At 32.7% G+C, this 15,070-nt stretch overlaps 1 protein-coding gene across 1 annotated transcript; it reads left to right on the top strand.

The window, feature by feature from the left end:
* Positions 1-14,278: 14,278 nt before the first annotated feature.
* LOC136229004 (uncharacterized) lies at positions 14,279-15,070 on the top strand. Its single transcript, XM_066017539.1, has 3 exons — positions 14,279-14,368; positions 14,442-14,759; positions 14,849-15,070. Exons 1-3 carry the CDS (start codon positions 14,320-14,322, stop codon positions 14,938-14,940), a joined length of 459 nt encoding a protein of 152 aa, XP_065873611.1. The 5' UTR covers positions 14,279-14,319; the 3' UTR covers positions 14,941-15,070.

Raw genomic sequence — 15,070 nt, 5'->3', positions numbered from 1 at the left:
ACTCACAACCCTATTTCCCTCTCAAATCAAACAAAATCAGCAAGTAATACTTGAACATCGACTCTTTCTGTACTTCTCAAGGTATGTAATTTTCATCCTCAAAGCCATTTTGTCTTATTTTAAGCATCGAAATGACTATCAAACTCAGCTCAGATTCCCTCATATAAAGTAAAATGGTGGTTTCATCGACTCATACAATAATTTCGTCTATACATTTTAATATTGAGAAATTAGCTCAGTGACAGCAAAAGATGTTGACATTCTCATTGAAAGAAAAAATACTGTTAGAGAAGAGTTATAATTCTACAAAGCTCCCGAATTCTCGAATCAAGGCATGGAGAGAAGTTTTATCTTCAATAAAATTCTAGACAAGATGGAGATTGTTAAAATATATCTAGAATTTTGTTTAGTAAATTTGGTTTTCCTAATTATAATAATTGAAAACATCCTCTTTCAATGAATCATATTAGGAAACAAATTATACATATAAACTTATATAAGCAAGGATTGTTTACTTGAAATGTTGGAACTTGTACTTTTTGGATATACATACGCTTAAACATCTTGATGTAATCACGTCTTATAGTAATGAGATTTTCTTACTGTTATACTAATTTTTTGATTATTAATGAATTATGTGCTCTTCCTTGGGGATATAGAAAAAATAGTCGAACCACTTAATCTCTTATTTTTATTCTTGTAATTGCATATTTCAAAAGTCAACATACTGTGTTATACAAATGAGTTAAGTTATAGCAGAAGACTTATTTTCCCTCCTTTCTATCGGTGCACATTATAGCGTTCTACTATCATACACCGTATTTGATGAAGAAGAAAGGTAAACATAAAGGAATTTGAGGATGAGGAGGTGAATTTGAAGATTAAGAAAAACTTTGTGGTTGTTTCTTTAAATAATTATATCATGATATTTTTGCTAGTGTTGAATCAAAAAAATATTAGTTGATGAATTGAAACAGAAATTGCAACTTGATCCTTTAAATAATTACTTGATGCACTAAGAAATCGTAAGGGTGAAGTGAAGCAGTTGAGAGTTTTATTTTATTTGAATGAAGAATCTTTCTACAGACGTTGAACAATATATTTTCCCTAATAAATCCAAGTAGAATAATAGCTCATAACTAGGTAGCTTGAACACTACAAATTCCAAATAAAATTATACATTCTTAAAACACTAATATACTATTTGCAAGCATTTTTAAAGTGATCTACCAATAACTTTGTAGCATCTCCTAACACGAATACATGATTGTTCAGTTGGGAGGCTGATTTTATACGTAGTGTGTAAAAGGAATTTTTTTTCTAAATTGAATTTGTTTTAGAAAAATTCGTATATATATATATATATATGCAGTCCCGTTCAACTGCACCCTTGATGACCAACTCCTGTTTGGACCTTCACCGTTTGATTTCATCCTACTATAATCCTATGGCCATAACATTACTTAATTTAATATTAGGTAACATATATTTTATTATTTTTTTAATGTATAACCCCTAAAAGTAAGCGACCTGTTTTTGATAGGAGACTGACAAAAAAAGAAAAAAAGTGAACGTTGGAGAAGGAACGAGAGAAGTCTTCGATTCCTGCTGCACAAGTCTTCAATTCCTTCTTCTTTGTTGAAATCGATTCCTTTAATACCTAGAATCACACAGCAACAGACAGAGAGAGAAGATGTGTCACAGTCGTTACTTTTGAGGAAGACGCACCATTTAGCTCCGGCGAGGAAGACGAACCAATTAGCTCCGGTGAGGAAGACAAAATAGTAGGTTTATGGAGGTAGATGATGCAAAATGCAGGAGAAGAGGAGAAGCCGCCCCTGTAATTCCTACATGTGAGGGTTTCCCTGTAGCTAAGCCATTTCTACTGTTGAACTCCAAAAAATTTCTAGATTGAAATTATTTTTCCTTTTTGTTTAGAAAAAAAATTCATGTCAATTGTTGATGAAATTACATCATAATAAGCTATAGAAAATTGAGTCTGATTCTCCTGTGGATAAACATTGAGAATCTCTTCCACTGTAGAACCTTGACTCACCAATATTTTCTGGTGATGCTACAACACATTAGGAAAAATAGCCACCTCAAGCGGGTATTTGCTCTTGACTTTCCTTGACCCTTTGGCTAATGCAACTACACCTTTCACATAGTCTCCATTTCCAGCGAAGAATGTAATATAGCACAGCTTGACATGCTTGCTTGCTTAATGAGATCATTTGTGTTATTTGCAAGCAGCAATCACTTGAAAATGGTGAAAACTGTTGCAATTTTCCTAGAGAAATGCTTTTTTTTTATTGCTTTGATAGTTTGGAGGGTTGGTGATGGAACTTCAATCTAGATTGAATATGCCTAGTTACAAATCTAGAGTTGCTTAATTACTGTATTAGGAATTAGAATATAAATTAGCATTTTAATCCTCTGATCTTGATTCATTAGATCAAAATTGAGGGACTAGACTACCAGTTTTTTTTTGTGAGGTTAAAGACATAATTAAGCAAGAAGCTGGGGATGGATGCAGCCTGCTAGTAGACCAAGAAGGACAAGTGTTTCAGAAGCTGGGGATGGATGGAGCCCCTAAGTTTTCTTTAAATATTCACCGTAACAAATAGTAAATTTAAGTTCAATAGGCTCTGATTCTTTTTGAGCTGCTGTAATAGTTGATTTAAATCATGTTTGTACTTGTAACAAAAAAAATATCATATTTGTAATGTGTTGTTATTCATTGTAGTAAACAGACTACCAAATTGAAAATCTATTTTCTTATTCTTTTGAGTAATTTCTTGTTTGGCTTTATGGCTAAAAAAGAATCAGAGCCATTTAGTCATTTGTAACAAATAGTAAATGACTAAAAAATTCATGTCAATTATACAAATAGCAATTTCTGATTCTTTTCTCAAAATATTCATTGTGACAAATATAGTAAATTTAAGTGCTTCATTTTTTGTTACAAGAGAGGAACAAACCTTTTAGTCATTTCAATCTATGCAACAACTAAATGAAGCACTCTCCATCATCATTGTAAAAAAAAATATAAGGCAATTTTAAAACTCAGTATATTGAAATGTGATTGATACAAATAATGGGCCATCATCTAAAATGCAAAATAGTTAAATAGGTTATGCACCATCTAGAATATGCAGTCACTTAACCATTTAGTATAAGTTGTCATTAATCATAATTGATATCAAAACCAGCACATTAAAAGAAAAATAGTTACATAAATAAAATTTAACAGTTTATCCGGTCTTCTTATCATAAAAATCCTCAATTATCAACCATTATGTTACCTGCAACTGCAAAAAAAAAAAAAAATTCAGAGTTCGGTCTCAAGTAATCGATTTAATAAATTTAGTACAAGTTTTATAGATAGAAAGAAGAACTTACAAGCTATAAATCATCAACCAAATAACTTTATTGAGTGAATGCATTGTCAACGTCAGCTTCTACAACTTTTGACCTAGCAAATATATATAAACTGAGCAAACTAACCAAACATAATAAAAAGGTATAAATATATATGACTACGCACCTAGCTGATGTGCAAGATTTTTTAGTATGTTTAGTACTTCAACAAATAAAGCAATGTCTATTTTTTCCCTTCCTATCTCTCCATGACATTAGACGTTTTCCACTACCTTTGGTCTTCACTTGATAAGGATCTAGATAACGATTTTCATGTGAAGCTCCGGTTAAACTTTTCATAGAAGATTGCCCAACAGAAATATTTAATTCCTTAACTTGCTCCAACAACTCTTCAATTGATTTTTTAACAAATTCGGTCCCTTCAATTGAAATAGCAGCCTCATCAATTAAGTTAGAAGCAAGTTTAAACATACTGTTGTGTCTCATTATCAATGAACTATCTCCGCCATCTTGTCTTTGACATGTTTCTTTATGAACTCTTGAAAACCTTGTCCATCTTTTGAGAATATACTCTTTTAGCAACTCCATAATCTGTTTCACTCGTAAAAGAGCCAAAATATGTCTACAAGGAATACCTTCAAACTCAAACATTCTACAACTGCATGTCACTATGTTTGACACTTTATTATGTACAAGCGTTCGCATTCTAAGATTATTACCAAGCACCCTTTTCGTCTTGTAAACACCAGCAACGTCATCCTCTAGTACAAATTCAACAATATAGCCATTACCATCATGAAGCTGCACTTGAAAATACTGAAAATACTTTTTAGTATACAAATGAGCCATTTGGTTCTCCATTGGCATCCCAAACTGCAAAACAGGTGTCTCATTCAAATCTTTATGATCTTTAACTAATTCTTCATGCCTTTGATGAGCAAGTGCCCTATTAAAACGTGTGACAAATCCATTAAGCTGTTTTCTTTACTACAATAACGCTTAAAGAATGCATGTTCAGTTTCAACCCTCTAGCTACTTGACATTCCTGCTGAAAAATACTTATTGCCATATGCAGGAATCCACTTTCCACGCAACTGGTACATTTTAACCAACCATTCATTATCTTTTTGATCACTTCTGTCCAATTCCGCGTACCATCTCCTATCAAATTCTTCTTCACACTCTGAATCCCATATGCAAGACTTAAAGGACTCGTAGTTGTTTTTCATAAAAGAAACATTAGTTTTCTCAGGAAATTTTTTTAAAATATGCCATATACAATACCTGTGAAATGTGCGTGGCAAAACTTTAGCAATTGCCTTTGTCATTGCTTGATCTTGGTCGGCAATAATGACATGCGGAGGACCATTAGGCATTGCTGCAAGCCAAGTGTTCAACAACCATACAAATGAATCAAAAGTCTCATCACTCAAAAATGCACATCCAAAACTCGTTGTTTGCCCATGGTGGTTCACGCCTACAAAAGGAGAAAAAATCATCTTGTAACGATTGTAACGATTAGTGTTGTATGTCGTATCAAATACAACCACATCGCCGAAGTTTGAATATGATCTTTTTGCAATTGAATCAACCCAAAAACATCTGACAAGCCTTTGTTCTTCATCAGTGTCAAATTCAAAAAAGAAATCAGGATCCTTTTCTTTTTCAGCTTTGAAGTGCTCATACAAAATGTCTACATCGTGACCCTTAACTTTTTCTCTCTCATCTCGGGCCGCATTTCTTAAATCCCTTTCAATGCAACCGACATTTTCATGCCCACCAGCTTGTGTTTCAAATAATCCGAATTGCTGGTACAATGGAATGTCCACCTTCTTGAGCTCTTGTATAAGATTCTTTTTTGCTATTGACATTTTACGATGTGATGATAATATGTGAACTCTACTTGGTGTCGTAGGCGGATGATTGTGTTCCTCTATGAAAGTCTTGACAACATAACAACTTCCATCATGGCTTACGGTCAATTTTGCATTGCAACCTGTTCGAATATTCCTGCGGTCTCTTTCTTCAACTTCATTTTTATTTCTCCATGTCTCATCAGTCTCGCCTTGTTTGAAACATACATATCTTTTCCAAGTTACAATTTCATTCTTCTTGTTTTCCTTACTTTTTCTGACGTTAAATCCAGCCTTACGTGCATAGTCATTATAGAACCTATACACTGCATCTAATGAGTCGAATTTTTGATCAACTTTTGGTTTCATATTATCTTCAACATCAGGGATGTATATCTTCATAGTCTCTTTTTGGTGAAACATCAATTTTTTCGATATGATTTCCATTGAATAAAATAGTTATTAAAAAAGGCGATAGTTTCCCTGCAATAGTTTCTATTGAATAAAAGGAGTATTAGGAAAATAATGAAAATTTAGAAATAAACACTATGCTCAAACGGAAAATAAAAAATAAGTCAAAGCAATTATGAATAGTAAGATGTATATAGAACAATTTTTGTTTTTTCTGTGTTGTTCATAATTATGGAAGGATTATACAAGAACACTTTATATCAAACCAGATTTTCTAATTCTAATAAATCCATTAATTTGCACCACCATTGAAAAGAAAGGCTCTAAATTAGGAAAAAAGAGTTACTAATCATAGAGGCACCCTCAAAATTAGCATTTTAAGATTTTAAATTAAAATTAAGACTTTAATTCTATTGTTGGGAATTCCCTTCACATAAAGTTATTATCACAAGGAGTAGGAGACTATTTTCCTTTTTTAATTATTTTTTTTTTTGGTAAAGATTGAAAGCTACATTGCAATTCACAAAGAAAGTAGAGTAAGTGAATTAATCTAGTAGTAGAGTTGCAGCCTTATTAATTATATATATATATATAGATAAAGGTCAGAGCTAGGTAATTATGTTTTTTATGCAATTGAACTTCTTTCTTCAAGAGACAAAAATAATTCAAACAGATTGTACCTTGAATTTGGAAGCTGCTGCAGTTTCACCAATTTATGTCTGTGTCCTACCGACCAAGCAGAACTTATTTGTTCATAGATCAATATGCGTTTAATTACGAAAGCAGAAAAACATTAATTTCCCAGCAAAGTCGAAGAAGAAGATTCCTCTATATCCTACTGATCAAGCGGTAGTTTGTTTTTATGGGTTAACAGGCTTTTAATTATAAAAAAAGAAAAGCATGAATGTTGAGGCCAAGTCGAAGAAGAAGAAACTTCCATATCCTACTGATTAAAGGAATCCAATTCAACAAAGAAGAAGGAATTGAAGATCATCCATATCCTACTTCTTCTTACAAAAGCATAAAGTCTTCCATATCCTACTGATTAAAGGAATCGATTTCAACAAAGAAGAAGGAATTGAAGACTTGTGCAGCAGGAATCGAAGACTTCTCTCGTTCCTTCTCCAACGTTCACTTTTTTTTTTTGTCAGTCTCCTATCAAAAACAGGTCGCTTACTTTTAGGGGATATACATTAAAAAAATAATAAAATATATGTTATCTAATATTAAATTAAATAATGTTATGGCCATAGGATTATAGTAGGATGAAATCAAACGGTGAAGGTCCAAACAGGAGTTGGTCATCAAGGGTGCAATTGAACGGCACTGTATATATGTGTGTGTGTGTTATAATCAAAGTAGTCAAGAATCAATTTTTAAGTACCAACATAAAACTTTTTAAAATTAAGCTATATTATGTTTAAGATTCTTAACATGTAAAAAAAAATTATGTCTAATAGAAAAAATCGGATTTAGGAAAATTTGGATTTAAGGAGAGCCTAACGGATAAAAAAAATTAGGAATTTGAATTTAAAGAATGCATAACAAGCTAAAAAAAATAGAATTTTGGATTTAAAGAGGGCATAACAAGCCAAAAAAATTTGAAATTTTGGATTTAGAGAGAGTCTAACAAGACTTAGGTCAATTTTGAGATGCTAATTCAACACCGATCGTTATTTCTTGAAAACAGGAGACCGGAATTACCATAGTCTCAAATTTTATATTGGGTGGTTCCGACGGTCGGAGGGGTCTGGACCGTCTCCACCCCTGTTTCCAGAGTATTTAACTAATAAAAACATATAAATAAAATTAATTTTGTAATTTAGGAAAAGAGCAAAAGAAGAAACACCAATGATTTGAAATTAAATGCAAGATGGTGCTGTTCCTTTTTGTTGCTTGACATTTTGCTTTATAAAAAGAAGATTATTTTCAATAAGAAATGAAAGATTGGTGAATGGTGGTGACTATGCAAGCAATACAGCTCTGAATTGGAGACCAAAAGGCAAATAAGCAAGCTAAGGGCCGTTTGTTTTACCCACTGTTTGATGTTGCTGTTTGCTATTATGGTTTGTTGTTTGCTGTTTGTTGCTGTTTGCTGTTGGAAAAGACTGCTTTTCCAAAAAGCAGAGATTCTCTGTTTTTGTAAAAGACTGCTTTTCAGGTGTAAAATGCAAACAGGAGGTCACTAACCAAACACTTAGGGCCCGTTTGTTTTACCTACTGTTTGCTGTTACGGTTTGCTGTTTGCTGTTGCTGTTGGAAAAAGTTGCTTTTCCAAAAAGTAGAGATTCTCTGCTTTTGTAAAAGACTGCTTTTCAGGTGTAAAAGGCAAACAGGAGGTCACTAACCAAACACTTAATGCTGCTTTTCAACTGTAAAAGGAAAACAGGAGAAGCCTAACCAAACACATAAAACTCTGTGTTTTAAAATGAAAAGGCAAACAGGAGGTGAAAAGTAGGTAAACAAACATCCCATTAATGTTGCTTTTCAACTGTAAAAGGCAAACATGAGGAGTCTAACCAAACACCTAAAACTCTGCCTTTTAATATGAAAAGGCAAACAGGAGGTGAAAAGTAGGTAAACAAACACCTCCAAAAAAATCAAAAAATTATTTCCCAAAAAAAAATATATGTTAATTTAAATAAGTTCAGATGATTCTACCAAAAAAAAAAAAGTTCAGATGATAAATAAGTAGTTTCAAAATATATAAGGTGCAATTAACTTCTTTTAAACAAACAAGTACACTAGACTTATTTATTTTAATTTTTAATGAAAATGATTGGAACTAAGAAAAAATATATATGTATTGATATCTGTCTATGTAAGAAAAAGAGCACGTTTTCATGATCAATGTCACCAGGCATAAAGAAAAAAAGAACAGAGGAAATTGTCTGGCTGGAATTTTGGCCCACCATTTCATTTCATGTGATACGTCTTTGGACTTGTGTGGACTATGCTATTTATAATGAGATAACTTATTAAGAGAAATGTAAAAAAAATTAAAAATTTGTGGTCGGATGAATTTATAATTAGAGGAAGGTAATTTTTTTATATTAATAGAAATTTATTATTTTTAATTAAATGATATTAATCTTTGACTTGTTCACTTTACTAACATATTATATATTAATTTTTGCTAGCATGATATGTTAATCCAACACCGATATCATATTAATTGGATTATATGATAATTTGACTAAATAGTGTGATAAAAACATACTTCTCTTTACATATGTAAAAAATAAAATACTGTATTTTTTTACTTAAAAATCAATAAAATTATAAAGTTTTTTTTTTCTACTTTTCCCATTTATCTTTTTTTTTGGTAAGAAGGGAAGAAACAAAAACAAACAAACAAAAACCTAACCTGAGATCAGTCTAGGAAGACTGACCCCAATCCTATCCTCAAGAAGAGAAGGTAACAGAAAAGAAAGAGGAACGGAAAGGGTAGAAACACCTAACATCCCCCCATGCCCAGCAGCTGCCAAGCGATCCGCCACGCGGTTTTGCTCCCTATAAATATGGGAGAAGGTAAGAGAATCGAAGGCAGGACGAAGCCTCAAGATGGCTTTAATGAGATTCTGACTCTTAAGACAAACAGCATGTCTATCCGAAATCCTGTTGATAGCCTCCAAATTGTCAGACTCCACCGAAAGTCTTTTAACACCCATGCGAATGGTGAGTTTAATGCCAGACAAGATCCCCCAGAGCTCCGCAGTAAAGGAGGAGCTCGTACCTAAGTTATGGATAAACCCAGCCAGCCAGGCGCCACCAGCATACTTTTCTCATTTATCAATTTCACATATAAAATTAAATATGAGGTAAAATATAAAATTTATGAAAACAAGTTAATGAATAGTTTATTTATACCTGTATAATTTAATAAATTAAATATCCAATTTGATTCCTTAAGTAAATAAGGGAATTTGTTGAATACAAATATGTATCAAACTAATTTTAAGGTAAAGTTTAAAAAAATGCAATTTCATGGTTTAAAAATTTATAAATAAATATTGCCATCATAATAGTTTGTAATCTTCTAAATTTGTGTCGAATTTGTTTTATTCCTAGACAAGCTAATTTGGTTGCTCATTGTCTTATAAGGACGGCTAAGTTTATGTTAGTTATTCTGTTTAGCTTGAGGTTCAATCATTTGTATCTGACCTCTTGCATTATGACTGTATTTTTTTTTCTTATAATGATTTTTTTTAATGAGACTAAATTCAACTTAGTTTCTCCTTTTTTCCCCTTACATTATTTATTCCTATCATCCATGTGATGCTTATTTGGTCTGTTATATAGACCAAGTTGGTCTTTTACACAAATCTTTTTTTTTTTTTATCATGGGGATTAAGTTTGTTCCCATCCCATTTCATAAAGTCTCTAGCCAATTACATGACTCGAGGGAAATTTTTGGGCTGCCATGTTGTTAACTCTTGTGATAAGGCATAAGTTCGGTAGTTTTTCTCCATTGCACATACAATAACATCTAGACTGAGGTGTTCGTCTGGATTGTGATATTCTAGAAAAGCTCTAGCTATTCTCGAAGGGTTTCTCTGGACTTGTAAACTAGATATTAGAGATCCTATAGATCATTTTTATTTTTCTCTTAGGTATTGAGATGATAATGTGTTGAGTGAATTTATTTGCCATCTGTTGAAAGTTCATATTGATCTAGCAAGAAATTTCTCATACCAATAAGTTGTCCGTTACTTTAAGGTGGTCGACAAGAGTTGCCACATGACGACGTAGCCACAGTAGTTTGCAACGCTCTTTTGAAGTTTTTTTAGATGGACTATTGGACCCCAACTCCATTATCTTTTTCCATAAAGGGATACTTGAAACCCCAAGACGTTGGCTCATGTAGTATGTGTGCACATAGTGGGGAGCTAATATCTGTTAACTTTAGAATTCGGGCGTCGATTCCTTCATTTATGATGGCACCCCTCGGTTCCTTTTAGAAGAGCTCATTCATGGTTATTTTGTCCATAAACTCTCTATTTGCATGATCTAATGACCCTAGACATTCCACGATACGTCTGTCGAGGTCATGTGTGATTTGAAAGATCTCTAGAGGATTGCCACTAGCATCTGGAGGGGGAGGGGGGGGGGGGCTTTGGGATCCTAGAAGTTTTTTTTTGCGAGAATGATGTATTCATCGAGTTCTCGAGATAAGCCATAGATACGTGTTTTGTTCGATTCACGGTCACTCATAAATTTGATTATATTAAGTTTGTGAGTAGTGCTCTGGTGACAGCTGAAATCGTGTGTACGCCTGAATTAAGAAGAAAAGGAATCAAGGAGGGGGTAGTGACAAGAGATCCATTTTGATGCTTAAGTCAGTAGAGTTTATGATCATTTTCTTCTTCCTTCTCTTCCCTTGTTCTGTCAATCTTTCTATTTTGTTGATCTACTTTGAGGAGGACGAAGGATCTTCCTTCTTCCTCCTCACACCAAGTTAGGTTTCTGTATTTTTTCATTGCTTTTTTATCTGTATTCATATATTTCATCGGAACTCTTTATCCGTCTAATTGTATCTGCTCTCTATTATTCTGTCGTTTATGCTTTTTTTCAGATTTAGCAAGAGCAGAAATGGTTTATCTAGTCCGTAGATCAATAAATCTATGTGGTTGCAATAAAAAAAGGACTCAAATCCAAATGTTCGGAATGGTCTAAAGGATGAAGTTTAGATTGCAGATGTCTTTCTACAGATTTGGATTAGCAAGAAATAAATTGTTATTTTGTGTTTTTTGTGGCTTTTATGGGTTCTTTTTGCTCTTTGTAGTCATTTTCATCCCTTCATGGATGTTGTATTTGTTTTAGTCTGCAATCATGTGAGGTTTTATTCTTTAGATTTTACTTCTTCGTATTTTATTTAATGAAATTACAAGCATCTCTCAAAAAAAAAAAAGATATGAATTGCAAAAGATATGTGTATGTACCTTGACTGCGTGACATCACGTTCTATTTATAGGATGCTAAGGGCAATTCCAGTAGTCGGTTTAAGGTGTATGCCCTAGCTTCTCTTGAGGATAGGTGTCAGCATCTGAATGGAAGACATCTATTATAATTTAAGTAGTTTGTAATGTGCCTAAAATGTAACCCTTGATACCAAGACTGAATTGGGTGTCCGATTTAGGAATGGATTCGGAGTGTCCTCGTTCTTTTATGAAAATTGAAAAATTCGTACCTTATCATTTATGATAAATAGATGGATTGATTGTTATTTTGTGTGTATTTTCGTATTATTGTGTGTTTGCAATTTGTTTAGAATCTCTCTCATCGGATTTATGTTCGTTCGATTTGCATCCATCATTCATAATTATTTTCATTTGTTGCTTTTCAAGTTCATCGCAAGCCCAAATAATTCATCTAGATAACTCATAGTCAATGTAATATAGATAATTAGATTTACGCCATTCCAATAGAATCAATATATATTTGTTTGTCTAAAAGAGTTTAACGGTAAAATTTGGTTTGCATTTACGTGCGACTCTAAATTTATGGAAGTTTCATTTGATGTGTATTTCGTTTTTTTAGCTTTCACTTTAATATTGAACATAGTTCTTTTTTTAGTAATTGGATATATCTTTTTTGTAGATCTTGAAACGAACAGAAAAGACAAGAAAATCTTTGAACATTGAAATTGAATTATGATGTTTAAGTTAAAATAGAAAAGAAGCATATCCATGAAAACAACAAGAGAAGAAGAATGTTTTGGCTTATAATAAGAACTACTTTTGGCTTATAATAAGAACTACGAAACCCAATAAGCAGTTTCTCAGTTTTATGTGTTTTGTTCCTTTCCTCCTGTTCTTATCTCCATGATTTTATTCTAAGACAAACATGAATCATTCTGCTGCTTCATGCTCATTTCCTCCCTTCAAATGGTCTTTTTTAAGACCACTCAAATAGAAGATAATTCTTGATTATAGAGCTGATGAAAATCATATATTTTTGAACTTTTTTGTTTTGTTATTATTTGGTTGTTGTTTGATTAAGATATAGAAAGTAGTTGTTTAGGAAGATAAAATTTCGAAAATGATGTTTTGGAAAAATAAAAAATGATAGTTTTATGGGAAATGTGATTTTAAACAACTTTAATTCTTGCACTTTTCTATTTTGAGATCGTCATTTGACTTGGTCAACGTAAAAGGAGTCATCATGATATGTTGATAAAATGCAAAGTTTGTTCAGTTTTAAAGTCCAAAAGTCATAATGAAAGTAAGTAAAAATTTCAAGGGCAATGAGTGTAATTTATCTTTTCTTTGAGTAATATTGTTTTATAAGATATGATTTGAGTTTCTGAGTTTCTGTCTCCGTTAAGTTCTGACGAAACAATCGGTGAGGAACTACTTTGGAAGGACACTTGTAAGTTGTTGCCTATATTTGTAACAAGCTGATTACTCTAGTTTGAGGGGGATTGTTAGAGTGTATTATGATATGTACGTGAGTGCTAAAGTGTGTTAGGATGTATATGAGACTGTTAGAAGGGGGTTTCCTTATTACGGTAAGGGCGCGACTCCTTATTAGTAGCGTGGGGGTTTCATAGATAGATTATAAATAGATGCGAGTTCTATTTATCTCAATGAGAAATTTTTTTACTTTCTCCACAACACAACAAGATGAACTATTTACTCTTCAAATTTAGAGAATGATTATTTTAACGTAGTTTTGGTTGAGTTGTTTTTCTAATAAAATGATTTTGAGGTAAAATTGAGTATAATATTAATAAATATGATAGGTGTAAAAAATAAGTAGATAGGGATGGAGCTAACTCAAAACGAAGCCTCCCTCCTCTGAGCTGTCGGCACCACCTCTAAAGAGGGATAATGTCGTCCCTCTAACATCACTGTTAATATTCTCTTATTTCGAAGTTATAGTATTATTTTGATATTTAAGATGGTTGAGTTGGTTTCAAATATATACTTTAATAATAGATCATAGATTCAAATCCTATAGAAAAATTTATTTATAAAACTCTATTTTTGTTAAAAAAGAATATTTAAATATTATTTTCTAATTAACTATGTTATCATTTTTTTTAAAATTGACTATATTTTTTTACTCCTTTGAACTAGGGATGTCAACGGGTCAACGGGGAAGAACAGTATGGGGAATGCATGTTCCATCCCCATTATCTGACTAGCTAAAGATTTCCTGTCCCGGTCTCCGTCCCCGTGACCCAAACGTGGTTTATCCGAGGAGAATCCCTGTCTCCACGTGGAAGAAGATGTATATTTTTAAGCTCCATTGGTGAGCAAAACACCAGATGTCCAGTTTCAAGCTTAGTGAGAAGTAACATGAGATAGAAGTTTTATTTGTATTATTATTTTTAGATGAATAGCTCATAAAATGGCACTGTTTCATTAATTTGAGTCCAAGCTCATTTATGATCCTGGTTCTGCTACTGTTTCTCGTCCTTGAATGCAGTATGGAATCCATAATTTATGCCTACCGTTGTTCAATTGAAGGCACCAAATATTGTAAACAAAAATAAAGATAACAAGTAGAATTTTAATATAGCAAGTTGAACATTTTGGTAGGTATAGTTGACCATTAAAGCCACCAAATCTGGTTTGATCAAACTAGTACCTTCTTACCTTTCTTAACCTCTGAAATTAAAGAAGAAATGGCAAAATTTAGTGTTCTGCTCACTTTATGTTCTCTAGTAATGGCTATGGTCTTTGCTTACTCTGCTTCCGTCCAGTTAAATGATCCTGGTTCGTATTTATTATTTTCCCCAATTATGTTTCCCTTTTGATTTCTTATTTTAGAATAACATTTTCTCTACAGATTGGTACTTATGGTTCCCTCTGTATGCCTGTGCTTGTGCTGTTAATTTGGTGAATTGGGCAATTACATCTGAAACAATAATCAGACAATTTGCAAAATTGACATTATGGGTTGGAGTGTTTCTGTTTATTAAGGTTGTAATTGAAGGTCTTGGAAGTGGAACTGCTGGATTATGGTGTTTAGATTTGAGTAAGAGAGTTGTTAGAGAGAAAACTGGAAGTGGGTTAGTTATAATTTCCATGTTTTTACATCTGAATGATCCACAAAACTCCAGGAAAAGGAAGAAAAACAAGTTTCCTCGTGAATATGTTGAATATGGTAAAACAACTTTGATCTATGTTTACTTTTGTTTTTGTTTGTTTATTTGTTTGTGTAGTCAATAATTGATGTTGATCATCTTATAACAGGAATGGCAATGTTGGTGTTCTTCACTTTTGGACTTCCCTTTGTGTTCTTTGTAGTTGGGAATGGAGAGATCAAGTTTGACGAGAAGGGATAATCTATGTTGCACGGAAACTCCTCTTCGATGATACTTACAATCGAGTTTAATAATTTTTCTGCTAATCATATTTGCCAGACCAGGCTAAAAGGCCTTTGTCTTTTACTGTTATTCTGATTCCATTATTCAA

Source organism: Euphorbia lathyris, chromosome 5 (genome assembly GCF_963576675.1).
Source record: "Euphorbia lathyris chromosome 5, ddEupLath1.1, whole genome shotgun sequence".
NCBI classification, from domain to species: Eukaryota; Viridiplantae; Streptophyta; class Magnoliopsida; order Malpighiales; family Euphorbiaceae; genus Euphorbia; species Euphorbia lathyris.
The sequence above is the reverse complement of the archived record's forward strand: the minus strand, read 5'-3'. Positions and strand labels throughout refer to the sequence as shown.

Excerpts from the sequence above, each read along its gene's own strand:
- LOC136229004 (XM_066017539.1), top strand. The coding sequence starts at position 14,320 with ATGGCTATGGTCTTTGCTTACTCTGCTTCCGTCCAGTTAAATGATCCT. Across the intron at positions 14,369-14,441 it reads CGTCCAGTTAAATGATCCTG|ATTGGTACTTATGGTTCCCT; the intron begins GTTCGTATTTAT and ends TTTTCTCTACAG. Across the intron at positions 14,760-14,848 it reads TCGTGAATATGTTGAATATG|GAATGGCAATGTTGGTGTTC; the intron begins GTAAAACAACTT and ends ATCTTATAACAG.